The sequence below is a fragment of the Varanus komodoensis genome, unplaced genomic scaffold (genome assembly GCF_004798865.1).
Source record: "Varanus komodoensis strain SLA01 unplaced genomic scaffold, ASM479886v1 scaffold313, whole genome shotgun sequence".
NCBI classification, from domain to species: Eukaryota; Metazoa; Chordata; class Lepidosauria; order Squamata; family Varanidae; genus Varanus; species Varanus komodoensis.
In genome coordinates, this window is record NW_025335785.1 from 1 (window position 1) to 27,479 (window position 27,479).

At 48.0% G+C, this 27,479-nt stretch overlaps 2 protein-coding genes across 6 annotated transcripts; both read left to right on the forward strand.

Moving 5' to 3' along the window:
- The first annotated feature begins 533 nt into the window (after nt 1-533).
- NCBP3 (nuclear cap binding subunit 3) lies at nt 534-10,783 on the forward strand. Of its 2 annotated transcripts, none has more exons than XM_044437911.1 (10): nt 534-861; nt 1,106-1,231; nt 3,120-3,193; nt 3,881-3,989; nt 4,510-4,609; nt 5,279-5,385; nt 6,808-7,099; nt 7,574-7,734; nt 8,349-8,513; nt 9,512-10,783. In XM_044437911.1, exons 1-10 carry the CDS (start codon nt 786-788, stop codon nt 9,745-9,747), a joined length of 1,446 nt encoding a protein of 481 aa, XP_044293846.1. In that variant the 5' UTR covers nt 534-785; the 3' UTR covers nt 9,748-10,783. The 2 variants fall into 2 exon arrangements, with proteins under 2 accessions (XP_044293846.1, XP_044293847.1); XM_044437912.1 differs by having other exon boundaries at nt 776-861; nt 955-1,231.
- Nucleotides 9,763-27,371, forward strand: TMEM248 (transmembrane protein 248). 4 transcript variants are annotated; one of them, XM_044437914.1, is made up of 8 exons: nt 14,791-15,277; nt 16,169-16,981; nt 21,040-21,216; nt 21,767-22,055; nt 22,631-22,781; nt 23,466-23,649; nt 23,837-23,980; nt 25,288-27,371. In XM_044437914.1, the coding sequence occupies exons 3-8, from the start codon at nt 21,049-21,051 to the stop codon at nt 25,306-25,308; spliced, it is 957 nt and encodes a 318-aa protein (XP_044293849.1). In that variant the 5' UTR covers nt 14,791-15,277; nt 16,169-16,981; nt 21,040-21,048; the 3' UTR covers nt 25,309-27,371. The 4 variants fall into 4 exon arrangements, with proteins under 4 accessions (XP_044293851.1, XP_044293848.1, XP_044293849.1 ...); XM_044437916.1 differs by lacking the exons at nt 14,791-15,277; nt 16,169-16,981 and adding an exon at nt 9,763-9,888; XM_044437913.1 differs by lacking the exons at nt 14,791-15,277; nt 16,169-16,981 and adding an exon at nt 10,239-10,316.
- Nucleotides 27,372-27,479: the final 108 nt, after the last annotated feature.

A 27,479-nucleotide genomic window follows, 5' to 3' on the forward strand; every position in this document is an offset into this window, starting at 1 on the left:
TAGGGAAGACGGGCCCAAGCACGATCACAGCCATCTCCCCCCCCCCCAATGTGGCCATCCCCCCTTCTTGCCCAGCTGAAGCCATTCTAGCTGCTTTGAACTACAGTTTCCACCAACCCTATTCCACACTGCCAGTGATCAGGAAGGCTGGAGTTGAAAATACACCAGATGGAGAAGGCTTGTATGCACCATGCATGGGGACATTCCATCTGCCCGTGCCCAGCACAGACCACTTACGCCAGGCAAAAGCTGCTGACTGCAGTCAGAGACCTCTCCCAGTCACACATCCCATCAATTCCTCTTCTCTTTTCCCCCTTCCACTTACGACAGCCATCATTCCCCAGTGCTGTGGGTTGCTGCCCATAACAATAACATTGTTAGTAGTCACCATTTTAAGGAAATGAAATGGTGCAGACTTAGTTCATATGCTACAACAGAAAACATTTTGCTCTTTCTAAAAGAAAATAATTCCCGAGAGGGTTTTGCAATCTCTCCCCTCACCCCAGTTCGTTTGTTTCTTTTTTTCCAAAAACTGAATGGAAAGCCTTGGTAGGGGAAAACCTGCCTCCTGCTGTTCCCCCCTTTTTTCTGGTCTGCCTATTGACCACCAGGTAAACGGCAGTGTCTTTGCCATTGTCTTGTGATGACTCCTCTTTTTTTTTTTTCCTTTTCTGCCCAAAGTGTATTTACATCAGTTTATTGCCAAGACCTGACCTATACTCTCTCTCTTTACAGCCATCCCAAAATTGCGGCTGGACACCATCTATGTTTACGGTGTTGATGAAATGAGCACCCAGGATATCTTTGCCTATTTTAAGGAGTATCCTCCTGCACACATTGAGTGGCTGGATGACACTTCTTGTAAGTAGTTGAGGGTCTGCGCACCATAGCAGATGTGGCGTGACTTAGTGACCAGGCATCTGTTCTGACATCTTGCATCTCTCAACATTATAGCAACAGGAAGAAGAATCGTCTTTGTGGGGTTTCCCTCATGCCCCAACAGGCTAGAATGGAGCTTTGTGCTTGCCTGAGCAGCAGAAGGAGGTGGGTGTCCGTGGCACTTTGTCTGGCCATGTTGAAAATGAAATCTCTGCTTTCTTTCAAGGTAATGTTGTTTGGCTTGATGAAGTGACAGCCACACGCGCTCTTATCAACATGAGCTCCATGCCTCAAGAGGAGAAAATGAAGCTCCAGGAAAGTAGCAAGAAAGTGGTGAATCCCAGCAGAAAAGGTAAAGCAGCCCTTCCTTGTTTCCTGTGCTCCCTGGGCCAGAGTGCTCTGGCAGGGGAGGCATGGCCTTTCTGGGCATGTGATGGGAGCGACTTGACCTGACTGGAATTCCAGTACTCTGCAAACCAGCCAGGAACGCGTCCTGCCCTCCACTGCAGGGAAGAACAGCTCACAGCCCTCCTCCACATGACACCCCCTCACTCCTCAGAGAGCCAGTGTGGTGCAGTGGTTAAGAGCATGGGACTGGGACTCAGACGATCTGGGTTCTAGTCCCCGCTCAGTCATGGAGCCAACTGGGTGACTTTGGGCCAGGCTAGACTCTCAGCCCAACCTACCTCACAGGGTTGTTGTTGGGATAAGATGGAGGAGGAGATGTAAGCTGCCTTGAGCCCTTTGTAGGAAAAAGGCAGGATATAAATACATACATACATACATACATACATACATACCTATAAGTTGCTAAAAGATCCCCTCAGAGTCTCATCTCCAGGCTGAAAAGACCCAGTTCCCTCAATCTCTACTTACTTCATTCCTTCCAACCTGACTACCATTCTCGTGATCCTGCACTGAATCGATTCTAACCTAGCTATGGCTCTCCTATAATGTGGAGTCCAGAACTGGACACAGTACTCCAGTTGTAGGCGACCAGAGTCATGTCAAACGGTGTCAACACCTAGATCTGGAAGCCATGCTTCTGGCTGTGCTTCCAAGGGTGGTGCTTGTCTTCTGGTCTTCTTAACCACTGCATCACACTGCTGGCTCGTGTTCAGCCTGCTGTACCCTTAGATCCCTTTCACAAGTGCTGCCCTTCAGCCACTTGCCCCCCGTTCTGTACCTGTGACACCTATTCATCACTTATTTGATCTTCTTCTGCCTTCAACTTTCCCTTGCATGATTGTCTTCTCCAAAGAGTCTCGTTTTCCTCATGGTGTATTGAAAGTATGACAGCCTCAGTTTTGTCATTTTTGTTTCTAGGGAAAGCTGTTGCTTGATTTGATCTTGGACCTACTTGTTTGTCTTTCTCTTGGTTTGCAAAGCACTCCCCCCACACCATGTTTTGAATGCATCCATTTTCTTTCTGTCACCTTTCTTCACTGTCCTGCTTCACTCGCACATAGTGATAGAGAATACAATTTTGTGGATGATCCTGGCCTTGGTCTCCACTGAAACATCCTTACATTTGATGCTTTCTCTAGTTCCTTCATTGCTCCCTTCTAAGTCTCAGTTTTCTTCAAAGTTCATACTGCCCATATACAAATGTATGGTGCAGCCACACATAAAATATTGTGTACGTTTCTGGTCAGCACACCTAAAAAAATGGATATTGCAGAGTTAGAAAAAGGGCAACTAAAATATCAGTGAGTGAAAAATGATTGTGAGGGAAGGTTAACCTGGAAAATTTAACCTAGAAAAAAGGTGGAGAGGGGAAAATGATTGTGCAGAATTAGGCATGATGTGGAGAAAGCAGATAAAAAGCATTTTCCTCCCTCTCTCATAATGCTCAAGCCCAATGGAGCACTCCCATGAAACTAACTGGTAGAAAATACAGGACAGATGAAAAGAGGAACTTTTTCACACATTGCATGAGATGTGGTAATTGCCACCAGTCTGGTTGGTTTGAAAAGTAATTGGAGAAGTTCATGGAAGAATGAGCCATCAGCGGCTGCTAGTCTTTGTGGCTCCCTCCAAGATCGCAGGCAATATGCCTGTGTAAACCAGTCGTTTGGGAACATGGGTGGCAGGGTGCTATTGGCTCATGTCACGGGATTCCAACGGGCAGCTGGTTAGCCACCATGTGACGAGAATGCTGAAGCAGGTGGACCCTGATGCAGCCCCAGGACTGCTGTTACATTCTTGTGTTCAGGAAAACTCTTTGACCTTCCTTTTAGAGAAACAGGAGGAAAGCTCAGACGACGAAACAGAGGAGGGAGAGGTAGAGGACGACCATCCGAGTGATGCAGAGGTTAGTGCAGGGTGTTAGTTGGGGCCACAGCTGTTGCTAAAGGGCCATAAGCAAACACTCCAGTGAGGAGTGCACGGTTGTCATATTTGTTCAAGAAATTTGTTGTGTGCTGTTATCATTGCATTGCATTGCAATTCTGTACCACCCATAGCAGAAGCTCTTTGGGGAGTTTACAACATTTACGTCACCCATCCAGATTTCAACAAGGACTGACCTTGTGTAAGTTTCCAAGATGAGGCAGGATCAGGCACTTCAGGCTACACTGAAGTCGGAACATAAAATAACACTTGATGTTGATGTGATAGCAGTACTTGATGTGGCAAATAGGAAATCTATGAGTCTCGATACTCCTGTGGATAAGAGCCCTATTCCCTCTCCATCCCCCACACACAACTAGAATATCATAAGCAGGCTAGCAAAGCCCTGAGGAAACAGGCCATCTTTTTGAGCTCTCCTCAGAGGTCAAATGGGAAGCCTACATGTTCCCTCCACCCAGCTTCACTGGAGTGGCTCTTCCCTTAGAACAGTTGAGCTGTGGGAGCAATGCCTAAACATGGGTTGAAGCAGCATGGGTCCTGTCCTTGCCTGCACAGCCTCTTCAGTCTGAGCTGGAACAGTCCCATCTTTTCCTTGTGGTGGTTTCAGTCCCTGTGGAAATACGGCACCTGACTGATGTTCTTTCCACAGCTGGACACACTTTCTCAGGTGGAAGAAGATTCCCTCCTCCGGAATGATCTTCGCCCAGCCAGCAAGCTGGCCAAAGGCAACAAGCTCTTCATGAGGTTTGCAACCAGAGGTGAGGGGCTTGCCTTGCAGTGCTGTTAAGCCACCCACTGTGACCCCAGCAAGTTGTTGTCAGCCCCACTTGATGTTCCACTGCTACATCTTCAAAGCTTGCTCTTATGAAAAATGGTGGGGGGGGGGGTCGCAGAGTTTTCCACACGACAAGTTGGCACTCATGATCCTGCAGAAAGGGCCTCTTGCCAGCACTGATCCCTCCTGATTGGGGATGCTCTTTCAGAGCTGAGTTGGGCTTCCCAAGCAAAAGCAACTGCAGAAGTGCTCAGCAGGAAAGAAGGAAGCAGCGCGAGCTTGTCTTTGGTCCTTGGCCAGTAAGGTGGGGCTTGCTTGTTTTTTTCTGGCTTTGCCCCTATGAACCACCTTCCCTTGCTTGGTTCCACCAGATGCTTTGCTAGCTTGCCTTATTGGTAATTGACCTTAATCTGGTTTTGTGCTCTTGTATAAGGGCTCTTGATGAGCAGAGAGGGGAGATGCACATCCTCCAGCAAGCAATTAACAGACCTCCTCTATTGCAGATGACAAAAAGGAGCTTGGGGCTGCCAGGAGGAGCCAGTATTACTTGAAATATGGGAATCCCAATTATGGAGGCATGAAAGGCATATTAAGCAACTCGTGGTGAGTATTGGGGCAGGGGGTGGAAACTTTGTTCTCTGAAACTCAGCAGGATCTTTCCTGTTTGCTTGGTGGGATCCATTGTTCCTGCATCTTATCCAGTTCTCACTTCTGCCATGCTCATTCCTATTGATATGTACATCACTCTCAACAAAGTCCCTCCAAGCAGGCTGTTAATTTATTCAGCAGCATGACTTGGTGGGCTTGAGTGGCTTCCTTGGAGCTGCCCTTGTCCCTGATACAGCTCCAGGATTTTCTTGGGTGTGCAATTTGGATGGATCTCACTGTGGAAACAGCAGCCAGAGCAGGGCAAAAGCTCCAGAGGGTCAGGGCTGTGGTAGCTCTGACACTTGGATGTAGTTGCTAGTGTGGAGAAATGACCTGGAAATTAAAGTTTTTTCTTAGAAAACCCTCATACACTTTCTTTGAGTGTGTGCAGCAACAGGTACTTGCATCTCTGCAGACTGAAATTGGGCAGAGGATTGGGCGGGTGTCTTGGTGTATGGGAGGCGTCTCCCTCTAGGTTCATTGTGAAGAAGAAGAGGCTTGCCTTCCTCCCTACATACTGTGAGGAGTCAGTGTCTGCATTGATAAGAACTTGGCTCAAAAGCATTGGTGGGCATTTCCTCCCATCATTAGTGATGGGGTATATGATGGCTGCACCCCTTGCAGGAAACGGAGATATCACTCGCGCCGGCTTCACCGTGATGTGATAAAGAAAAGAACTCTTCTTGAGGATGATGTTGGCCTGACGCCTCCCTACAAGCATCGCCATTCAGGTAAAGGATGACCTCTTCCGAGGCCCAAGCGCATGCTGGCGTGAGCATGTGATGATGCTAAAAGACAGAAAACCTTTTTTTAGTATGCTGCTGTTTTTCCTGAAACAAAGGTTGTTGCATTGCAGCAACATCTTGTGTAACCGACAACCTTGAAAAGGAGTAGCCTCAGTGGTCTGCAGGAGCTGGGTTCAAGCCAAGCCCTGAAGAAGGAGTCAGAGTCAGAGTGGTTGCTATGGTTGTCTTGCAGCCTGCTCTAGGAAATCCCAAACAATGTATGAGACAAAGAATCCTTGGAAAAGCACCCTGAAAACTAACAGGCTCAAGGCGGGAGGTAATAATCCCATAGGAACAAACATTATCTTAAGTGGGAATTAAAAAATTCCCACTCAGAACTTTATTTATTTATTTAGAATATTTATGTGCAGTCCTGTCGTGATGGCTTTCAAAGATTCTTTCTTGGGGAAGCCCAAAATTACATTCACAAGTAATCAGAAGATTACCAGAAAGAAGGCATTAATTCTCTATACAGATATTAGCATAACAGTAGTTCTAGGAAACTATGCTTGAAGTCTTATGACTGACCTAAGGAGTGATCCTAACTCTAACCCTTTGGCCTCCCTGGACAGTGTTGCGGGGGAGGGGGGTGTTCCTAAATCCAAAGTCAGAAATGTGGCTCTGCCTCAGAGCTGCTAATCTGTGTTCTGACACCCTTCCTCGTAACCAGCATGGACCTCAGAGAGGGGATTCTAATGGGTGGGTGGGAACTGCAGAGGACAGGGCACACCATATCCTTTATCTTCTGCATCCTCCCCCCTCCCCAAAAAGAGCCCCAGCTAGAGAGCCAGAAACGGCCAAAAGAGCGGGAAGAGCAGGAAGGGGGTGATCGATGCCACTGAAAACTACCAAATGCTCTGTTACAATGGAAAGTATTAAACAAATGAACAATGGAAGATGAAATGTAAAACAGCTAAAAGAATACAAGTGCTTATTCCAGTATACTTTAGAAAACAACAATAATTTGCTCAAGAAATTCTGAATTTGAAATATTAAATCCAACAATGAAATACAAATCTGTGATTGAATGACATAAATTATCATATACAGGAACGATAAATATGCTAAGAATGGGAGGCTTGACGAAAGTCCCGGTTGCACCCTTGTTTCACTTGCTTCCTCAGAAACCTGTTCCTGAACAGGTGAGGTTTCTGTTGGGGAATTCTCTCTTTCGGTGGACGTTGAAACCTGTTGAGTGAACTGCAAGCCTGTTTGGGAGAGCCCTGGTGGAAGAGAGTAACTTCAGGAGTGGGTTTCTGAGGAGGTACATGAAACAAGGATGCGGCCAGGACTCTCACCATAACCCTTGTCATGTGCAGTGGGGCTCTGTGAATTTCATTATTTTCTGCCTCTCCAAATGACCTGCAGGCTTAGTTAATGTTCCTGAGGAACCCATTGAGGAGGAAGAGGAGGAAGAGGAAGATGATGATCAGGACATGGATGAAGATGACCGGGTTGTTGTGGAATACCGAGATGAGCTGCAGAGTGTCAAGCAGTCTCGTGAGCGGAGTACTTCTCGGAGATGTAATGCCAGTGAGTCTGACTCAGATGAGATGGACTACGACCTCGAGCTGAAGATGATTTCGACTCCATCACCCAAGAAGAGCATGAAGATGACCATGTATGCAGATGAAGTGGAATCTCAGTTGAGGAGCATCCGGTATGGCCCTCTTCTCTCCTTGGGGATGGCGGCCTTCTGTCTGCCAGTGTGAATCCTTTGGGAACCCCTGGCCCCAGTTGTCCAAAGAACATGATTAGGCCAAGGAGACCTGGTCGTCTTGCTGAGGGCAGGACGGGAGAGCCAGAGCCAAAACTCAGAACTCTGCAGGGTCCTCCTCCATGGTAAGGCCTTACACTGATATGGGGGAGACACATCCTTCCTGGGGCAGCTCAGTGGGGCATAGTGACACTGGTGCTGTGCCGACTCTGGGTGGCCCAATTTGCTCACTAGCTGGCTTCTTGAAAGTCTTCCCTATGAAGGCCAACAGGGACAGAGAGCAGAATTTTCCAATCGTTTCCTTGAAGGGTACGGTATACATGCTGAGAATACACACAGAGACATGCACATGTCCTTGGCTGCCACCTTTACGCTGGGCCAATGAAGAATCCCGTTTCCCTTTTAAAATTCATGTAGGAACTCCATGAGGGCAGACAGTGTAGTGTCCAGCAATGTCAAGAATCGGATTGGAAGCAAAGGCACGTCGGAGAAAGTTGCTGATGTCCGATTCCTTTTGGAAGAAAAACGGCATGGAAATCCTGGGCCTCCACAGCCCCTGCTCAGCTCTTTCAAATCAGGTGTGTGTGTGTTGCGGGGGAAAGCGTTTCAGCGGCTTGATGTGCCGGGATGCCTTGGCTTTGGAAAACGGGTTTTGTAAGCAGGAGTGCATTTCTGATAGGGTGCATGTGAAGCACTTTCTCCCTCTGAAGCATAGTCACAAAATGTCAGTTCTTCACTCAAAGCAAGAGGAATGTTGGAAAATGCCAGGCTAACTGCCGAGTGGACACCTCTCATTTTGCATTGCTTACATTGGAGGGCACTGCCCTGAGCCCCCGTCGCAGGAGTGGGCAACAGTGGCTCTCCAGCTCTTTCTGGACTGCAGTTCCTCTCATAATTGGCTATTCCGGCTGGGGTTGATGGGAGCTGCAGTTCAGCATTTGGAGGACTGCTGGTTGCCCATTTGTGACCCCCAAAGGCCTGTTGCTGCTCTTGGAGTGCATTTCAGAAGAAGAGGCCTCGTGACCCCAACCCGGTCTGCCCTCTCGTCCCTGTCACTCCACTCCCTTTTCTCCTTCCTGTACCTTCTGTGCACAGCCCAATAAGGGTGCGTTTCTTCATCCACGGCAATGTTAGCTGCCTACCCATGGATTTCAATTCAGAGTCTGAGTGATGGTTCGGGTGTCGTTTCCAGATGTCCGGCAGAGGCTTGGCAAGAGGCCTCACTCCCCAGAAGCCCAGCAGCCCAGCGGTCCCTCAGCCTCTCACCGGGAGCCCGTGTCTGATGTGCACAGCCGGCTTGGGATCCCAAAGCAGGATGGGAAGGGCCTGTATTCAGATACCAGAGAAAAGAAGTCTGGTCAGTGCTGTGTTGTGTCATGTCAGGCAAGCTTGTCTTTGAGGGCCCAAGGGTGTCGGAAGGGTCATTAAGTCATGGGATATTGAGATGTCAGTTGACTTCTAAAAATGAAAACAAATGCAACACACAACTTGGCGGCGGGGGGGGGGGGTTGTGGCACTGGGACTTGATGGCTGGGCAGCAAGGAGAATGTGGCAAACCCATCCACTCACTAATGGCTAGACAGGTGCAATCATGCCTCTTGGCTTGACTTTGCTTTTTCGGAACACTCAAATGCTGCTTTCTGCTCCTTGAAATGAATGGATGCGTGGCTTCCTTGGGCCACTCCGCCTCCTTTTGCAAATGTTCTGCTCAGGCTTCAGAGCGGTTAATGCATCAAGGAGGGTTTGGTGGACATTCACAGGTTCCAGGGCACCTTGGCTGCCCGGGTGTAAACAAACTGGTTCCTGTGGCAGGAAAGCAAGCGTCAGAGCTCTCCTTACTGCTCTTTCCGTTCTCTGCACCAGTGCCACTGAACTTGGTGTGCACACAAGGAGAGCAGGCGTCAGTATTATGCCAGATGCATTGCTAGGATTGCCTGGGGGGGATTGCTTATGAGACTCGGCCCCAAATCCATCAGCCTTTGGCTCTTCTGAGGAGTGCCAGTGAGGAGCTGCTGTCCACATGCTGCCCTTGTGTCAGCACTTCCCCGAGGGAAGTCTGTGTGTGCTTATGAATACTGTGAGAGCGGCTGGTGCTTTGTTCATTCTGCATGGCATATGCAGTGGGAAGAGCTCTGCTTCTGCAGTGGTTCTAGCCAGATAGGTTGGATCTGTGCTTAGGAAGTGGCTGGCTCTGGAAGCCTTTGGGACCAAAATTGCTTTAAATACATGACCGGGTAGTAAGCTGCATTTGATCATTCGCCCTCCATGTTCAGAGAATTTTGGTGCCTCTTGGAGAAGATGCATACTTTCTTATGAACAGTTCCTCTTCAAACTTCTGTCTTTGTGTGTTTTCAGCAAACTTATGGACACGTTTAGGATCTGCATCAAAGATGCAGGAAAAGATCCCTGAGAGAGCTGAAAAACAGGTGGCATTGTCTGAAGAAGAGGACTCTGAGCTCCAGCGGGCATGGGGAGCCCTCATCAAGGAGAAGGAGCAGTCCCGTCAGAAGAAAAGTCGGCTTGATAACTTGCCCTCACTACAGATTGAGATCAGTCGTGAGAGCAGCTCTGGCTCAGACACAGAATCCTGACGACGCTGCAGGCCCAGTTCGGAGACTTTGCCCTTGGCCCCCTGGCCCTGGCGCCTGGCTCTGCCACACACCATCCAGCATCCTGCTCTGAGGAATCTGCAGCATGAGGTGGCCCTTCGTGGCAGTGGTGACCTTGGCAGAGTGAGTGTGTGTATTTGTGTTCCCTTAGAGAATACACGGGGTTTTGTAGAAAACTTGTAGGTTCTTAAAATTTTCCACATACCGTTTTAAGGGAGGGGGGTAGGGAGAGAGTCCACTTGTTCCCTCAAAGAATATGGAACTTTCCTTGTTGGTCGCCTTTGCCTTCCTGGTCTTTCTCTCGGCAGCCTGTCAGGGCTGGCTCTGTGGGCTAACTGGCTGCCCCAGTCGCTGCCGTGCTCCTCCACAGTGGTTGTGAATGTAAGTCCAGGCGAAGGCAGTGCCTGGGGTCTTCTCTGCCAGTCCATCCATGTCAGCAGTTTTGGCTCTAAACCCACCCGAACTGACTTTCTATGTTTCAGGAAACTTTCCTACCTAAAATGAAGATTGAGCGTTGGAAGCCTTTGAAAGGATGCATACAGTCCTGGAAGGTGCTTTTTGTTCATAATTGAACGTAACCTTAAAATTATTTCCATCTGTGTAATGTTCAAAGAAATTCAGCAATGGAAATACTTTTGCTGTTTCTACGGTGAAAGCTACTGTGGTGGTTTCATATGTAGAGCTCAAATTATATATATGAAAAATACAGCTTGTGTGTGTGTATAGGATAAAATGGAATCCCAGCATGTAACCTCTGCTGGGAACTTCTTCTCAAGCCCTCCTAGAATGAAGGGAGCTTGAGCAAGGAGCACTTCCTGGGGGACTGGGGCCCTTTTACAGAAATATGCCTTCATTCTGTCACTGCTTCTTAATGTCATAATATGGATGTCTATCGTGGATTTCCCCCCATGTCCTCCAAATCCAGGGTGGTTTATTCTGTCTCCTTCCTTTGCAGAGAGATGAGCCTTTAATGTGATCGTCTTAACATTTTAGCCAGTAAAACGTGTAGTGAAAAGTTCTCACCCTTCCAGCATTCTTGAGGGAGCTTGTCCACACAACATGTATGCACTCGATGCCTCCCATGAAACCATGTCAGCATATTCCTTGAGTCTTCCTTCTTTTTCATTTGATAGAAGAGTGGGAATCTCCTCCCATTTTTATCTACAAACAAATATTTTAAGCGTTGGGTAAGCAAGGGTTGGCTTTTTTGACAGCATCAGAGCCCAGGAAGCTTATACTTTACTAAATCTGGCAAGGAATGAGAGCTTAGTTTAGCAACATTTGGTTTCAACAGCTTTCCTGATTTCTGTTGATCTTCATCTGTTTAAATATGGCTTCTTGTTACCAAATGAGCCAAGGTTCACTAACAGCAGTCCAGAGCATCTTGTGTTTAGCTGCCCCAGTTAGGCCAAAACAGGTTGTGGGCAGCGGCATGGAGTTTTGTTCACCGTTTCAGTCAGGAATCTTGGCCTATTTATTCTATGTGAGCATAAACAACCATTGCTTCAGAAGCACAGGGACGAATGGTGCCAACAGACAGGAAGCTGCCTTGGTGGTCAGGACAAACACTTCTGTTTCCTATGGGAGCTTGCAGGTTGACCATTTATCTCCATTTTCCAAACATTTTGGAAGGCCTCATCATCTGGGTTGGCTGTTGATGGCCATCTGCTTGAGGTTTTTAGTTGTACAGTTTACTATGTATGCTAAAATGAGTTACATGTCCAAGGGTACAAATGACCAACATTTGTCAGCTGGTGAAACCAGCTTTCTTGTTGCTTTGAGGTATGAATAATGATTTTTCTGTTTTTACAATTATGAATAATAATATTTTGGAATGCTTCTGGAAGAGTGCACTGTGTTAGAGCTGCAGTTGTGTCTTTGTCTCTCTAGTCCTCCACCCAGCTGATAAGACCTGCTCATCTGTGCCTTGCCTCTGTGGTTACAGGGCATCCCTCAAGCTTGTTGTGCCAGATAATCTTGGGGAGCAACACCCTGCCAGTTTTCCTGAGAAGGGTTCGGATCTTTTGCTGGGGTTTAATGTGTGCTACCAGAGAGAACAAGCTAGTCATACATGTAGACACAACCAATTGCCAAGAGAGCTTGTGGCATTCAGGATGCAGCTGGAGAGCCGCCTGAGAGGGATGGTTCAACCTGGTGTCCTGCACAAGCTCCATGTTGTCAAGGCAGTAAATGTTCTTTTTGCATCTCATTCTTACTCTGTATTTCAAAAGCGATAAAGAGCTTCTTGCCTAACAGGCTAACAGACTGAGAGAGAAAAGGGGAGTCCATTATTTGTCCTGCAGGGTAGACTCTCTCAATTATTTATTATTTTTATTTTATTTTATTCAGTAGCTGTCCTTTGCGTGGGCAGGCCTGTGTTCAGAGCTTATCTCCGCTTCCTGCTATGTTCAGAGCTTGCCGAACTCCCTTTCTTATGCTCCTGGTATTTATACTATTTCTCTCTGTGTGCATGTCTGTGGGAAGGTGTTTCTCAGACTTACGCTGGTTGATGAAGAGGTGCTTGCTTGCTTTAACTATTGCTGTCTGTGCCAAGTGCCCATGACCCGGTCTATTTTCTGTGGGTCTTTGGCCGTGTTTGCTAGGTGTGTCCCAGGCCAATCCTTGGAGGGTTATTTGGCCTAATGCCTTTAAGGGAAATGCCTGACCCTTTCTCAGTAATAATTCTAGCATTCAAGATTGACCATTTGTTCTTATTTCATATGGCTAGCCTAGGTGTTACTTCATGAATCCAAGCCTACCCACCATGGCCCATGGCCTGAAAGTCTGTTCAGTCTGGGAGCTTATTGTTATGGTACTAATATTGATATGTACCTGCACTACAGCACTGCTTGTTGTCAGCTGGAAGTGATTCCCATTGAACTTTGTGTGGCTGTTCTTCAAGGGAACACGTGACATGGGCTGCAAGCAGAGGGAGGATGAGGGGGAGACCAGGAACAAGGCTGTATACAATCCATAGCTTATTAGACTGCTTTCCCTCTCCCTGGAGAATACCAAGTAAGAATACATCTAGTCCCCAAACAGCCGCTTGCAGTCAAATTCAGGCTAGAGTCAGGGCCTGAACCAGCTGGGTTATTTCCTGGTTTTTCTACGAGATGGCAGCAGTGAAAAACGAGGCTGGCTTTGTCTCCAAAAGGCATGGCCAGTGCCTTCATTTCTTCTCCCACCAACTTCCCAGAATGTACAAAGCAGTGATAGATGTGCTTCTGAGCATACATAGAATCCCTTTCTGCCAGTTTGCATGACCGATCTGGTGGGAGGGGGCATTTCCTCATTGCTTGGAACTGGACTGCTGCTCACTGTCTCTACAAGTGATGATGGATGGTGGGAAGAGAATCCTAATCCGTCCTGGAGTAGGAAAATAAGTTGTTCCTTGCTACTGACAGGTGCTGCTTTCTCCATCAAAGTAGCGAGTTGGGACAGGATGGGGGGGGGCAGCCAAGCCCCTCTGACCAAGCACTGCTTGACAGGTGTGACCTGTGAGGAACTAGTCATAAATCCCCCCTGTAAAAATAGTTCCTGTGATCCTAATGCATTCCTGTTGTGGCTGGCCTCAAAGGATAGATTTGTTGCTTCTCATTAGTATCAGGGAGTGATAGTGCATGGTACAAACACAGACAGTCCTGCATTAACTATTAAAAGGCTTTAAGAAATCTTCCATATCTCTAAACCATGGTGGTTGGTGTCATTAGGAGGATATACTGAGTATAGTTGCTTTTTTTCAGAAAACCACTTAGGAAAGTGGTTAGCCGTGATGGTACACAGTAATTAATAGATTTCACCAAAATAATGAATCTTAATTATGTTCTAAAAATTGTATTTGTTGTGGGCAAAGATATGACATGAATATGGCCTTAATAAGGGTTGGAGGGCTCAAATTGATTAGAAAAGATCTGCAAATATTTGGTAGTGGAGTGGAATCAAGAAAAGGAGAAGAGGCAGTGCAAAAGTCTTGTCAAACAAGGTGTAGAACAATTCTTGTTCTTTTAATTGTAATGGGTATTTTTCAGAGATTGCAAAATTGGGTATGCCGTTGTGAAGGACACACCTTTTCTCTCACTAAACTAACTTGGATAATGTTTTGTCCTTATTCAGGCCCCATTCTTGGTAGAACCAGACCCCATTTGCTTTGCCTGCCAGCACAGTTCGTCCCCCATGCCTTCCAAGTATGGAGGGCCTTGAGGGGGTGGCTAGTAACCCCTTGGAGCCTAAGCAAGAAGGGAGATCTGACTGGAGAGATCACAGGCTCAGCGACCAAGCATCTTGCTGTCCAGAGCTCTGCCTTTCCCACACATCGGCTGGAAAACCCCCAGCCCCCCCCCCACTTCCTGTGCACCTTTCAAGAGCTGCCTGAGCAGCAGCAGCAACCCCAAAACTCTGGGAGGCCACCCAAGGTGCAAAGGCCCCAGGATGCCTCTTGCATTGGATCCCGAGTTAGCTGGCTTTGTTTCTCTTATTCTTTCCCCCCAACCGTTCTGATGGTTTCTTCTGACACCCCCCCCAATATCTGCTCACGTGCCCCTCTCTACAAATACGCGCAGCTGGTCTCCCCTTTCACCTGCCTTCTACTGTCCCTAACATAATTGCTTTCTCCAGTGCGTCAAGTACGGCAGCCTTAGTGTTTGCTTCTGGGAGAACCTTTGGTTTCATTTGATCTTGGACCCGCTTGTTTTTTTTTTTTATTTCCCTCGGTCTAGGCTATTCCCGTGGCTCTCCACGTTTTGAACGCGCCCTTTTTCTTCCTGGCGGAGCTTTTCCCTGCGCACACTGCACACCCAGGTGCAAATCGGCACCGCTTTGTCCCGTGGGCCGAGTCCCGCACCTGGGCTGCACCCGGCACCGCCCCGCCCGCCGCGCCCCCGGTGCACACGACACGCTCGCGGCCCCGCCCAGCGAGCACTGCGCGAGGAGGGCGGGAGCGGCCCGAGCCGGGAGCTGCGCGCGCCGCGCCGAGCCCGGCTTCCGGGGCGGGGCCTGCTCGTCCCGCAGCAGCGCCGACGCCTCGCAACTGCGTCCCTGCGGGCGGACCGCGGAGAAGACGACTCGGCCGGCGGCGGCTGCTCCTCTCGCCTGCGAGGGCGGAGCGGGGCGCGGGGGGAAGATGCTGCAGCCCCGGCGCTGAGGCCGTGGGCTCCGCGCGGGCCGCTGCCGGAGGGGTCCCCGCGACGGCCTTCCCTCGGGAGCGCCGCGCCCGTCGGGAAGGAGAAGAGCGGGCCGGTGCACCCGGGCCGACCCTCCCGCGCCAGTTCGCGCCAGCGCCTCGCCTCTTCCCGGGGCGCGAGCAGCCCCTGCCCCGGTTGCTCCCCTTGCGGAGGCGGCCCGGCGACGGGACCTCGCCGAGGAGCAGGTCAGCGCCCCGCGACGCCCGCAAGCGCTTGCTCCGCCCAGGCGTATGGCTCACGGTGGGCGCTCGGAAATGTGCAGGGGCCTGAGGGTCGCTGCCTCGGACCCTTGATCGGCAGCTCAAGCCAAACGAGCCCACGGGAGCGCTTTGGTAAGGCATCATTCGCAGGGATTTGGGGCGGAGCGGGGAAGACGAGGGGCGCCTTCTCCCGCGGCTTCCTGGTTTCCTTCCGCTGCAGGGACGTGGGGCGGGAGCGGCGCCGCGCTCCCAGAGCTGCTCTCTCCCCCGCGGGCTCCACGTGAGCGGCGTCGTGGGATTCTGCCGGGGGTGGAGCAAGGGCGGCATCCTGCCACCTGGCCTCGTGAGGGAGGCGGACAGGAGCCCCGGAAGCGGCAGCGCTCCGGCAACCCCATACCGCTGTTCTGGGCCCAGCCCTCCCAGTCTCGTGAAGGGATCCTTCTCCAGCTGGGTTCCTTCAGGCAGCTTCGGGTCCTCTTGAATCCTGAAGGTGCAGCACGGTGGGAAAAAGGAGGCTGAGGTTCCCGACATGCTTGCCGTCCTGAGTGGCCCAGGGGACCAGCAAGTCCATGGAACAAGGGAGAACATAGTTCTTTCTTTTGAGCTCCCCCCCCCCCCCCGGCCCCACGCAGATAATCAGCACAAGTCACTCTGCTGTTGTGCATCTTGCCCTTCCTCACAAGGAGGCCAGACAGGATGTGGCATTGGCAGTACTGCTCTTATTACCTGGTATAATTGGGGGCTAGGAGGTTTTGCATTAACTTGGTTCTGTTAGTCACTTTTTCCTCAAGCTGCATTCCCCAACCTGTAGTCCTCCAGGTGGCTATGGCAGCTGAGGATCATAGCAGTTGCAGCTCAACCCATCTGGGCACCAGCTCCCCCCCCACCCCCCCGCTGGTGGCGGGTTGCTTGAGTGACAAGGCCTTCTATACTTGGCTTGGATTATTAAGTTAGGAACAAGAACCCTGATTGCATTTATTCCCTGTCTGTTTGTGCGTGCTGTCTCTGGGCAAATCGCTTCAGGAAAAGTGATGTGTTCGGGAAGATCTGCACATGCCTGAGGAGTTCTGGGAGATGGTCACCAGAAGCAGCTGAGAAGTCAGGCTTCAACTGACAAGTTCAAGAGAGTGGCCTGCAATTTGAAATGGTGGGAATAATCTACATATGCCTGAGGAATTCTGGGAAGTGAGAGGGGGTCACTGCAAGCAGCAGAGAAGTCAGGCTTCAGTTGACCAGCTGAAGACAGCAGCCTGCATCAATAAATCTACATATTTCCCTTATTCTTTACTATATAAGGGATGGAAAAGATTCTGAAGTGGTAGTGACTTGTAAAGTATGTGCAATATTTGTGTTCTTCCTTGAGCCTAACATGGTGTATACTTGTAATAAATATAACCTGGTTGCACTATTCGAAGAAAAAGTGAGCATATTTGAGCAATGTGTATTTGCCCACCAAGGAATAAGAGAAAGTGAAGAGTTCTTGGACAGCAAGAAGCACAAGAGATGGAAGAGCAACAGCAGGTTGAAGCAGAAATGGAGAATGCTGCGCTGAGGAAAGCCAATGAAGAGGAAACTCACTGGAGAAGGATGAGAGTTTGGAGCAGAAGAATCGGAAGACACTCTGCTCCAGTTGAACCACTAGAGCTCAGTAACTGCTTTCAGCCACTTGAACATGAGATCAGTGGACAGACTGCAGAGAAAGAATTGCAAGGGAACCTGTGCAGTAGGAGGTAGGATGCAGAAAGACGATAGACCAAGGAAAGAAAGGAAAGGGGAGATGTCGTGCTGCATGAGATTGAAACCCAAGTGTGTTGTGATGACCCATGGACTCGCCAGGTATGCTCTTCCCTGGAGCTTGGATTAGAGATGTGACTGAAAGGTTGCCAAAGCTCGTAAAGCCTATCCTTTTCTTCTAATCTGTGGGGGCACAAATTATACCACCAAATGGAGCTATAAAGAAATCACATCAGATTTTGAAGGTCTAAGAAGAAAACTCAAGAAGTTTGGGGTCTAGATAGTGTTTTCATCCATCCTCCCAATTCTTGGAAGAGAAAAAGCAATGGGAAAGAAAAATTCTCCTTATGGTAGTGATGTGAGAGATTTGGTACTACAGACTATGCTGCTTGGAAGATGGACTGCTAGCAAGGGACAGATTGATAAATAAGGTCCCATGGCAAGTGACCCTAAATTAAAAAGGAGCCCAAGTTGGCTGGGAGTTTTTAAAAAAGAAAATTTGAAAGGCACACTTACCAAAAATTCAGGCAAAAACAAAAGCTAACAGATGGCAGAAGAAACCACTGTGGCTCCACAAAAAGCTTTGAGTTGACCTGAAAACAACAAAAGGACCATGTATAGGAAGCAGAAGAGTACACTCTCTAAAAAAGACAGAAACTGGAAAGGTTCAGAGAAGGGTAACAAGGAAGAGCAGGGAAACGGGAAGAGAAGACTGACAGTGCTTTTCAAATACTCGAAAGGCTGTCATGCTGAAGAGAGCCAGGATCTCCTCTCAGTCATCCCAGAGTGCAGGCCATGGAATAATGGGCCCAAGTTACAGGAAAGCAGATTCTCACTGGGCATCAGGAAAATATCCTGACTAGAGCAGTGCAGGAGTGGAATTGCTCACCGAGGGAGGTTGTGGGCTCTCCCACACTGGAGGCGTTCAAGGGGCAGTTGGAGAGTAATCTGTTGGGTACACTTTAAGGCAAGTCCTGCATTGAGTAGGAGGTTGGGCATTTTTCCAGTTGGTTCCTAACAATGACACAGACCGTTGGAGCTACGACTGAGTCTTTGCAGATTCTCTTCCACATTCCTGGAGTTTGTAAGTGCAGCTTGAAGATGCTGCTTTAGAAGTGTGATTTTCTTGGACTGTGGTGACTTTGATGTCAGATTCGGCAAAGGGCAGGCCAATGTCTTTGTTGCCTCCACAGACAGCTGCTGTGTCCATTGTGGAGCAGAGGGAAAAACATGGTTGCAAGACAGTTAACCAAGGCTGGAGCAGTCCTGCAGCATGCAGAACAGCAATAGTATTGGTGTTTTGAAAATACACATTTCCTACAAAAGAGTAGAGTGGTTTGTGGATATTTCAGGTACAGTCTCTTGCACAACCTCAGGGAAAGGCCTACAAAATATTCTGGGAAGTGCTGCCCTGCTCATCTTGGGCTGGCTTGCCTGCAAGGGTTTGTCCATGCAGGTAGGAGATACAGCTCTGATGAGATGATTGCCAGGCAAAACCAGTTGTCAGGTTTGATGGGCATTGCTGAAGAGGGTTAATTAGGTGAAGGGGTGCCTTCTTTTGGGTGGGTCTGCCCTTCCAATTCAGATACCAGCAGAGGATCTCCTCTTATTTGCCAAATGAAGGTGGACTGGGATGAGAAGCAGGGAGGGCTTTTTCAGTGGCATCGCACAAACTCTGAAACCCCATCCCCAGGGAGATCTGCTGTGCCTCTTCCCTCTGGGTCTTCCCCTGCCGCATTTTGTTTTTCTATAGGTTTTGCTTGGCATTCTTGCAACCATGCTACTTGTTCTTAACTATTTCTCTTAGCCTTTTATCTGCTGGCATTCTGCTGCCACTTTTGGGTATTTCCAAAGTGTGTGTTTTTGTACTGTTTTAATTCCTTTTGTGGGCTGCCTGAAAACTTTTAGGGAGAGTGTTATATAAATATTGTCAAGAATAATAAAAGTGAAATGATTCTAAACAATACATTCTAAACAGTTGTTGGTTTTGTTATGTTTGCTTCCATGCTTCAGATGCTCAAACACTCAAAAGTTATCTTTCCTGTACCACAAAGTTTTCCATCTATTTGCTTTAAGGGTAATGATTGACTGGGTTTGTTTGGCATATTTTTCCTACAATTGAAAGATTTCATCCTGAACTGTGAAGGAGGAGCTCAGATCAATGTCTTTACTTCCTGCCAAGAGGAGGAGTTTTCTTTGTTGCTAAGAATGAGCTATTTTTAAGGATTCTGCAATGGAGGCTAGACAGAGGGGAAATGGATGGGAGAGTGCATGACTCTCTTATTTCTGATAGATGCCTTAGAAGAAGCCATGAAGAATTTTAATGATGTAGGAACTGGATTTTTCTTTCCTGTTTGGGTCAGAATTCCTTATCACTGGTAGATGACCCACTTCATTGTTTCTGTTATTCAGCTTTTCCTTGGGGTATTTGTAAAGTGGGAGTAGCAGCATCTTAATAGCCATGGGGTGGGTTAGTCCTGTCAGTCTGGGAAACAGTGCTGGGTCTCTGGGATTTTACTTCCTGCACATACATAAGTGATTAGGGTAAATGTTACTCTGAAAGAAAGGGGGAAAAATCATTTTTGGTTCTTGTCTTTGGCCGATCCATATGACAGAATCATTGTTTCTGTTGTTCTTGGGTGGAGTACCAGCTCAGTTGTGGGTGGTGTGGTTTTTTTATTCTTTTAAGTCTCAGGTAGTACAGCCTGCAGTTTGGGGCAATTTATGTTGGTGAGCTGTTATTGAAAGTGTGGATCACTGTCATTGTCACACCTAAGGCATTCTCAGTCTCTTTCTTGCTCTCTCGCTGTGTGTGTGCACTTGCTGCTTTTGTTGCTGAAAAAATTACAAACTAATTTTGTGTGCAATATAAAAGATTTTCAGCGTAGTGAGAGGCAGTGTGGTGTGGTGGCTAGAGCACAGGACTTGGAGGTGGGAAATGTGACTGTCTTTAGCTGTGAGGTCCCTGGGAGGCCATGAGACAGTCCGACTGGCTCACCTGAGTCACAGGGGAGCATCAGGGTGATGTTGCGATGTTGAGCTCTCTGAAGGAAGAAGGGCAGGGTCCAAATGGCATGAAATAATAAACACATCTCTAAGCTGGAACGAAGCTTGAAAGCTTCCTCCTGCTCCATTGGAGCATGGGGGATTCCAAGAGCCGCGTGTTCCTCTGAACATGTGCTGTGGAATAGCAGCAATTGGCATTGGTGTTGGTTGTGCATCATTTGACCGACATGTGCCTCTTGATTAGCTCTTGAATGCAGTGGGGCAGTGGCTTAATGACACTGGAATGGCCAATCCGAAATGGTCGGCATTCGAGCAGTTCGAGCCCAGACTTGCAGGACGGAGTGATCTCCCGTTGCCCGCCCCTAGCTTCTGTCCACCTCACAGTTTGAAAGCATACCAACTGTGAGTACATAAATAGGGACCACCACTCCATTCACGAGGAAAGCAAGCACCAGCACTGGATCCGTCGAGGTGCATTCGGCAGAGGATCGGCAGAGAAAAGCCCTGGACGAACCGGCTTCAAGAACGTCACTGGCCAACTGGTGCTAAGCTAGTACATACTAGCAACTCGGGCGCCAGAACATCCACGATGTGTTTAAAAAGGCCATTGTGGACTCCCTGGCAATACATGCCATACGCTGAATGAATGAATGCTTGAGTGCTCTCAGATGCTGGCGTCCCTGCAAACTGCCGGGAGCAGGCAGGCTCCCCATGGGATTCTTTGTCCAAGAAATGTTTTGACTGCGTTTTGCTAGCTGTGGAGAGGTGCTGCCCTTCCCCTTCTGGCTCTGGAGAAGAAATGGGGCAAGGAGAGGGCAGTTTTATTCCTTCCATCACTTGGTGACCAGCATGTTGGATCTTGGCCAAAATCACGGTTTCCTTTCTGGTCACTGGCAGCAAATGGGACTCCTGTTCTTGTTGTTAATTGTTTGAGTGCAGAATGCTGGCTTTCTGGACCCCCTGGCCCTGAAGGAGGGAAAAAAGACCTTATAGATAGAGCCTGTGAAAGTTTGGCTGGTTCTCTGGGTCAGCAGCACACTCTTGTCCCTGATTACTTGGAAGGCTGATCATGGACTTGCTTTGTGTGAGAAATGAGGTAGTTTCCCCAGAGCATGAAATCAGTGATGGCTGATCAGTGTGATGCTATTTTCCAGGTGGGCCCAATGAGAATAATGTTCAGCATCAACCCTTTGGAGAACCTCAAGGTGTATATCAGCAGCCGCCCACCACTTGTGGTGTTTATGATCAGTGTGAGCGCAATGGCCATTGCCTTCCTGACCCTGGGTTATTTCTTTAAAATCAAAGAGATCAAGTCACCTGAAATGATGGAGGTAAAGTATGAAGGTGGGCCCTGTGTTTGCCCATCCTGTGTGCGGATGCTCTTGCTTCTTGCTCATTAATGGCAGATTGTGTTTGCTTAATGGTGCATTCTAAGCTTCATCACTTCCTCCAGAGAGAAAGGGGACCTGGTGGAAGAGGGAGGAGGTAATGGCACTCAAAGATTTATGTTGGCAAAGTTAATCCTTTCGCAAATAGAATTCATCCCTTGGGTATGTGCACTTCCATTCTGCTGGTGCTATTATTAGCAAACAGGCCTTGATTATTCAGGTTCAGCATGACAAGAATGGCAAGAGACACCCTTGTGAATTTGCTCAGATAAGTCCATCTTGTTTCATTACCTGCCTTTGAGGCAGAAAAGGAGAGAGTGAGTCTTGCAAGACACTTTTGTTTCATGTAATTGAATGAGCTAATCAGAAGAGTAGGATTTGCCATGACTTATATCAAATGATTCTCCTGACCTTGCTGTATGGTCTTTGAATGCACACTGGCATTTGTGAGGGTTGGTATTACTCAGGCACTGACAATCTGCTTGCCTTTAAGGACTGGAACACTTTTCTTCTGAGGTTTAATGATTTGGACTTGTGTATTTCGGAGAATGAAACATTGAAGCACCTCATAAATGACACCACAACTCCAGAAAGTGCAATGAGCAGCAGCATCCACTCCCGTCCCTCCACGCTGGCGCCTCAGATGCTGGAGGACTCTGGCCCTGTCAACATCTCAGTGGTCATCACTTTAACGCTGGACCCACTCAAGCCCTTTGGAGGCTTTTCTCGGAATGTCACTCACTTGTGTTCCACCATATTTGGGCACCAGATTGGACTCTCAGGTATGGTTTGTCTTCAGAGACATTGAGGCCTATGGAAGATTGCACTTGGTAGCATTACCGTGTCCATGTTAGTCATCCAAGGGCCCAGGTGAGAAGTCTTTTTTCCAGCCTTGTCAAAGACTGTACTTTATTCAGAAACCATCCTTCTGACAAGGGACAGGGAATGCTGTCACTATATATCTTCCCTGTAAGCTTCATACAAAGCTGTCAGAGCAGAGAGGGTGTTCATGTGCCTCTCTCTATACTTTGGGGTCAGGCTGCCATCCATTTGCAGTGGGCCCGCAACACCCATGCCAGGGCCCAGACAGCTACACGAGGGGCTCCTTACTGTGGCTGGCTGGTGGCGGCATAGCAGCAGCGCAGACATTTCTTCAAGTTTTGTACCTCCCTGCTTAGGATGGTATCTGCAACTCTGAGAGAGAGTGGTGGGGTCTTGAGAATGGTGTGTAGCTGCAGGTTTTCCCTTGGCTTTTGCTTACCAATCATAGCCTGTCCTACGTAGAAGCAGGAAAAAACTTAAGTGCTGCCAACACAGAATGCTTTCTCTCCTCCTGCACCCCCCACCCCCTGCCCAGGCAGAGAAGCTCATGAGGAGATCAATATAACCTTCACATTGCCTGCAGCCTGGAATGCCGATGACTGTCTTCTGCACAACCATTGTGATCAAGTTGTCTTCACAGCCTGCATGACAGTTACAGCAGCCCCCACAGTCTTTCCTGTCACCGTGTAAGGGTCCCCAAAGTTGCCTCCTTCCAGGGAGCTGCTTGCCACTGCCTGTAATGCCTTCAGGTTTGCGCCAAAGCCCTGATACAGCCCAGGAGTGGGGGGCGGGTTCCAAGTCATATACGTGTTTGTCAAAGATGCTGTTTAATGTTCTACAATATACTTTTGATGTATTCCTGGAAACAGCAAATAAAGGTTGACATTTATCCATGGACTGCCTCCCCAAAATAAACGAGATTGAGCTGGAAGAGAAAACAGAGTTGAGGGGCAGAGAAGGGAAGGCGTTGCTAAATGATCTGCAATCTTTTGTTCTTGTCTGCCCTCATTGTGTGGGAGGATTGCTTCAACCTTGCCTGGCCTGTTGGTGTACCCAGTGGGGAGGTGGTGGACCTCTAAGGCTGGGGGTGACAGGTCAAAGTTTGGTAGTTGGAGACTTGAGAAAATGTGCTCCTTTTTTCACAAATGAGATTTCCAGCCAGGCATATTACAGATGACTATAGAAACACATGAGGCCAATTTCATGCGAAAGTATCTTGGCCCCAGGATTGTGGGTAAAAGTTTAATTGTCATCAAATGGAGGCGATGCCAGCTGAATGTCTCCATCTGGTTCTGGGTTCATGCTGCAGTTGGCTGGCCCATTGGAAATGGACACAGAGGCATAATTCAGAACTGTGTGTTGCTTTGCAGCCAGCCACCACACTGTGTTCCGGAAACCTATGTTAATGCAACCTTCTGGTACAAGATCTTCACGACTGCAAGAGACTCCAACACAAAATATGCCCAGGACTACAACCCATTCTGGTGTTACAAAGGAGCTGTTGGGAAAGTTTACCATGCATTAAACCCCAAACTAACAGTTATCGTCCCAGATGTAAGTGATCTTCTCGTGCTTGATGTCTTTGTTGAGAACTGTTTTCTCAACTGTGTGTGTGTGAGATGAGGGGGAAGTGTGTTGTGCTAACAAATCCTGCTTGAGGATGCGAGCCCCATCCCTGAGGCAGCTTGCTTGTGGCTTTCTGGCAGGCTGATGACACTGTGCCTCCTCTTCCTCCACGCAGGATGACCGCTCTCTCATCAACCTGCATTTAATGCACACCAGTTACTTTCTCTTTGTGATGGTCATCACCATGTTCTGTTATGCAGTCATCAAAGGCAGACCCATCAAATTGCGGCAAAGCAACTCAGATTTCTGTCCTGAAAAGGTAGGTGTGGAAGCAGTTCCTGGAATGGGCTATGGAAGGAGGGGCCGATTTGCTTGGCAGCACTGCCAAGGCTGTGAACAGCACAGGAGTTTTAGGCTAAATATGAGCCAGCAATGTGATGCAGCCACCAGAAGGGCGAATGCCCTTTTAGGATGCATTAAGAGAAGTATTACTTCCAAATCACGAGACATAGTAATTCCCCTATACTCTTCACTAGTCAGACCTCACCTGGAATACTGTGTCCAGTTCTGGGCACCAAGATTTATGAAAGATGCAGGCAAATTAGAAGGAGTCCAGAGGAGGATCCAGGGTTTGGAAACACTGCCCTGTGAGGATAGACAGAGAGAACCGGGCATGTTCAGCCTTGATAAGAGAAGGCTGAGGGGGGATATGACCTCCCTCTATAAGGACTTCAAAGGCTGTCACAAAAAGGAAGGTCAAGATCTCTTCTTGCTGATGCCAGAGTGTAGGACACGGAATGATCAAGTCAAGCTGTGACAACCCAGATTCAGGCTAGATATCAGGAAAAGCTTCCTCACTGTCAGAGCGATACGACAGTGGAACCAGCTGCCCAGAGAGGCGATGGGCTCTCCCACGCTAGAGACTTCCAAAAAGAAACTGGACAGCCGTCTGAGTGGGATGGTGTGACTTGGTGTCCTGCAACAGCAGGGTTTGGACCTGATGGCCTTCACGACCCCTTCCAACTCTACTCTTCTATGATTCTATGCTCGCACTAGAGGAGATGGTGCTCAGGCACACATGTTCTGTGGGCACCTAATAGCTCAGTCTGCTGCCTGTGTCCAGTGGCAGAGGTAAAATGGCTACAGGCCTAAGACTCCTTGCCTTCCAGGCCACTGGCAGCTGTCTGGATCTCCTCCTCAGACATCAGAGTACCACATCTCTTGAGTTAATACACCTTAACTCGGCCTGTTTTTTCTTTTAAGTATCCCCTGCACCTTGTCTGTGTGGCTCAGGGAGTGTACAAACTATATTCTTGTCCTGCAGATCAGTCTGAGTGAAGGAGACTTGTTGAAGAATCCTCAGTGAGCTGCATGATTGGACCCCTGGGCTCAGTCAGTCCAGGAGCGTCACAGCTCCGGTCTTGCATCTCCAGCTAGGGCTGGGAAAGCCTCTTGGAAGATTACTGCCATTCAGCATAGTCAGGAGCTGGGTTAGAGAGGCCAGTGGGCTGACTCGGCAAAAGACATCTCCCTTGCAGTCCTCCTGTCTCAGTTCACACCCTGATGATCTTTTGTAGCTGCTAGAACTGGAAACACAGACCTAAACACCTCACTTTTTCTTTTCAGGTTGCTTTCTCAGAACCATGAACCATAGCCGCCTTCCTCTGAAAGTGACCAATTCTGCAATTGTTGCCTGCTGAATCCAGAACAGGGCCCTGATTCATTATGAATTCATTATTTTGTAAAGTTGGATTATTCCAACCAAAGACATTTGAAGTGCCTGTAATGGTTATTTATATAAGGAGTATAACTCCCAACAGGTTAAGCCAATGCAACCTGGACTGCTTGGAATCCTTTTTCCTGTTTGTGAACAGTTCTGTGATAGTATGACTCTATAACAGATTTTTCTTTTCCTTTGGGTAAGCTGGGGTAGGGTGGAGCTGTCTTGCTGCATTATGACATAACAGATGCCTTTTGCGGTGTCTCAGAAAAGCACCTTTTTTTCTCCGAGGCCAGTTCAGTGAGTTCAAGTGGTGTGTCCCCTGCTATGACACAGCAACTCCAAAGATGTGGGTATGCTTCATCAATACAGTTTGTATGCATGTACACACATCTGCACATGTGTGTATGTGAGCCGGGGTGGGAGATCACGTCTGCCTTCCCATTTGTTCCTCATTTGCAAAAAGATGGCCTACATTTCCAGATTTGTTTTTAAAAACAACCCAGATTTTAGCTAGGAAAAATAACATGCTTGTAATTTTAGATTAAGGAAAGCAAGAGAGGTGATTTCTCATATTTTTACTAGCTGTAGCTGGCAGACTTTGCACCAGGTCTGTCTTGGGCTGTTGCAACAAGACAGTTCTTCATGCTAGTCTGCATATGTGGATCAAGGGAATGCTGTGGCATTCCTGAGACTGGACCATTTCTGACTGTTCTGGGGTTTGTATCCTTTGTCTACGTGAAAATGCTCCAGGCCACTGAAAACTTGCATTTTGCAAAGTGGTACAAGGTTGACTTTTGACTTACCCTCTGACATATTGGTTTTTGATAGACAGTATTTATTTATTTTTAATGTGAGGGAAGAGTCTGGAAAGGTCTGCATGTGCAGGTTGGCTTTGACGTTGGGGACCGTAATGAGGCAGCCACTGTCACGACACGGTTGGGCAGATTTGTCCCCTTGATTCACACTTAGGTGTTCGTCATATCTAGTGTCTGTATGAGAGAGGATGGCCCATCTGTTCTTATTGGGGAGGTAAGCTTTTTTTGGGGGGGATGCTTTCTGCCAGGCTCCAGGCTCTTCACCCCCCCTTGCTCCTTGGACTCCTTTTTAAATGACACAACTTCTTTGGTGTCCTTCCCTATTACCTACTTTCACAATATTCTTCAGTTTCACTCATCAAGAAGAGTAGGAATTCCAGGACACCTTTTTGTCATAGCTTGAAATTGAAGAAACTCTTGCTAGCCTTCACAACCTCCTCCCCACACAGTCACCTGCCCAAGAGCAGCAGCAACATCTCTGTAATGCACCCAGTTCCTCTACTCTTTCTCCTAGAATGACTCCCACAAGAGTTAAGAATGGCTTTCTTGGCATTTGCACAAAGTAGCACAACATGTGGTCTTCTTTCATTGAAAGAGTTCCTTTATTTACTTGGTGTCTCATCATGTCACCGAGCTGAAGATTTTCTCCTGGTCCTCGCATTGAGCAAAGCCATTTCTTTGAAGAAAAAGTTCATCAACGTGCAGTTTTAAATTGATCTGTTTGGTCTGTTCTAGCCAAGAACAACTACTGTAGAACTGGTTTGGGCAGGGAGGTGAGGGTGGACGAGGCATCTTGCGAAAGTTAAAGCACATCCAGGGAGGGGGGTATAATAGAATATTGCAGTGGTTGCTCAGATCATATTGATCTTGCCTTTTTTCTTTTTCTAGTTTTGCTATTACTTGAATCGGTTTTGATTCTGTTTGTGTTTTCTTGTTAGAACTCTGCTATTTCTGTTGAGTTCTTCTCTGGCAATGTATCATGGTTCATGACATCCATACCACCCCTCACCTGTGATTTCCTAGAGTTAAGATGGTGTTTCACTTGCTTCTGGGCCTTGATGGTCAGTAATTGATTTGTTAATGACATTTCTCTCCTAGGCTAATTTTTTGTGTTTGTTTTTGTGCAAATTGCTTTGCTAAATAAAGTTTATTACTATCAGTCCCATTGAGAATGTTTGTATCAGAAGTGTTCCTTGCAGGATTGATGGTCTGTTTGTTCATAGGACCAATTTTTCATATACAGTGGTACCTCGGCTCACAACCAAATTGGGTTGCGAAAA

What these genes read in the sequence shown, in the direction of transcription:
- NCBP3 (XM_044437911.1), top strand. Translation starts at nt 786, where the DNA reads ATGAGCACCCAGGATATCTTTGCCTATTTTAAGGAGTATCCTCCTGCA. An exon ending in GGCATATTAAGCAACTCGTG is followed by an intron (nt 4,610 to 5,278) that starts GTGAGTATTGGG and finishes CACCCCTTGCAG; the next exon opens with GAAACGGAGATATCACTCGC. An exon ending in TACCAGAGAAAAGAAGTCTG is followed by an intron (nt 8,514 to 9,511) that starts GTCAGTGCTGTG and finishes GTGTGTTTTCAG; the next exon opens with CAAACTTATGGACACGTTTA.
- TMEM248 (XM_044437913.1), top strand. Translation starts at nt 10,239, where the DNA reads ATGTTTCAGGAAACTTTCCTACCTAAAATGAAGATTGAGCGTTGGAAG. An exon ending in ACAGTCTTTCCTGTCACCGT is followed by an intron (nt 22,782 to 23,465) that starts GTAAGGGTCCCC and finishes GTTGCTTTGCAG; the next exon opens with CCAGCCACCACACTGTGTTC. An exon ending in CAGATTTCTGTCCTGAAAAG is followed by an intron (nt 23,981 to 25,287) that starts GTAGGTGTGGAA and finishes TTTTCTTTTCAG; the next exon opens with GTTGCTTTCTCAGAACCATG.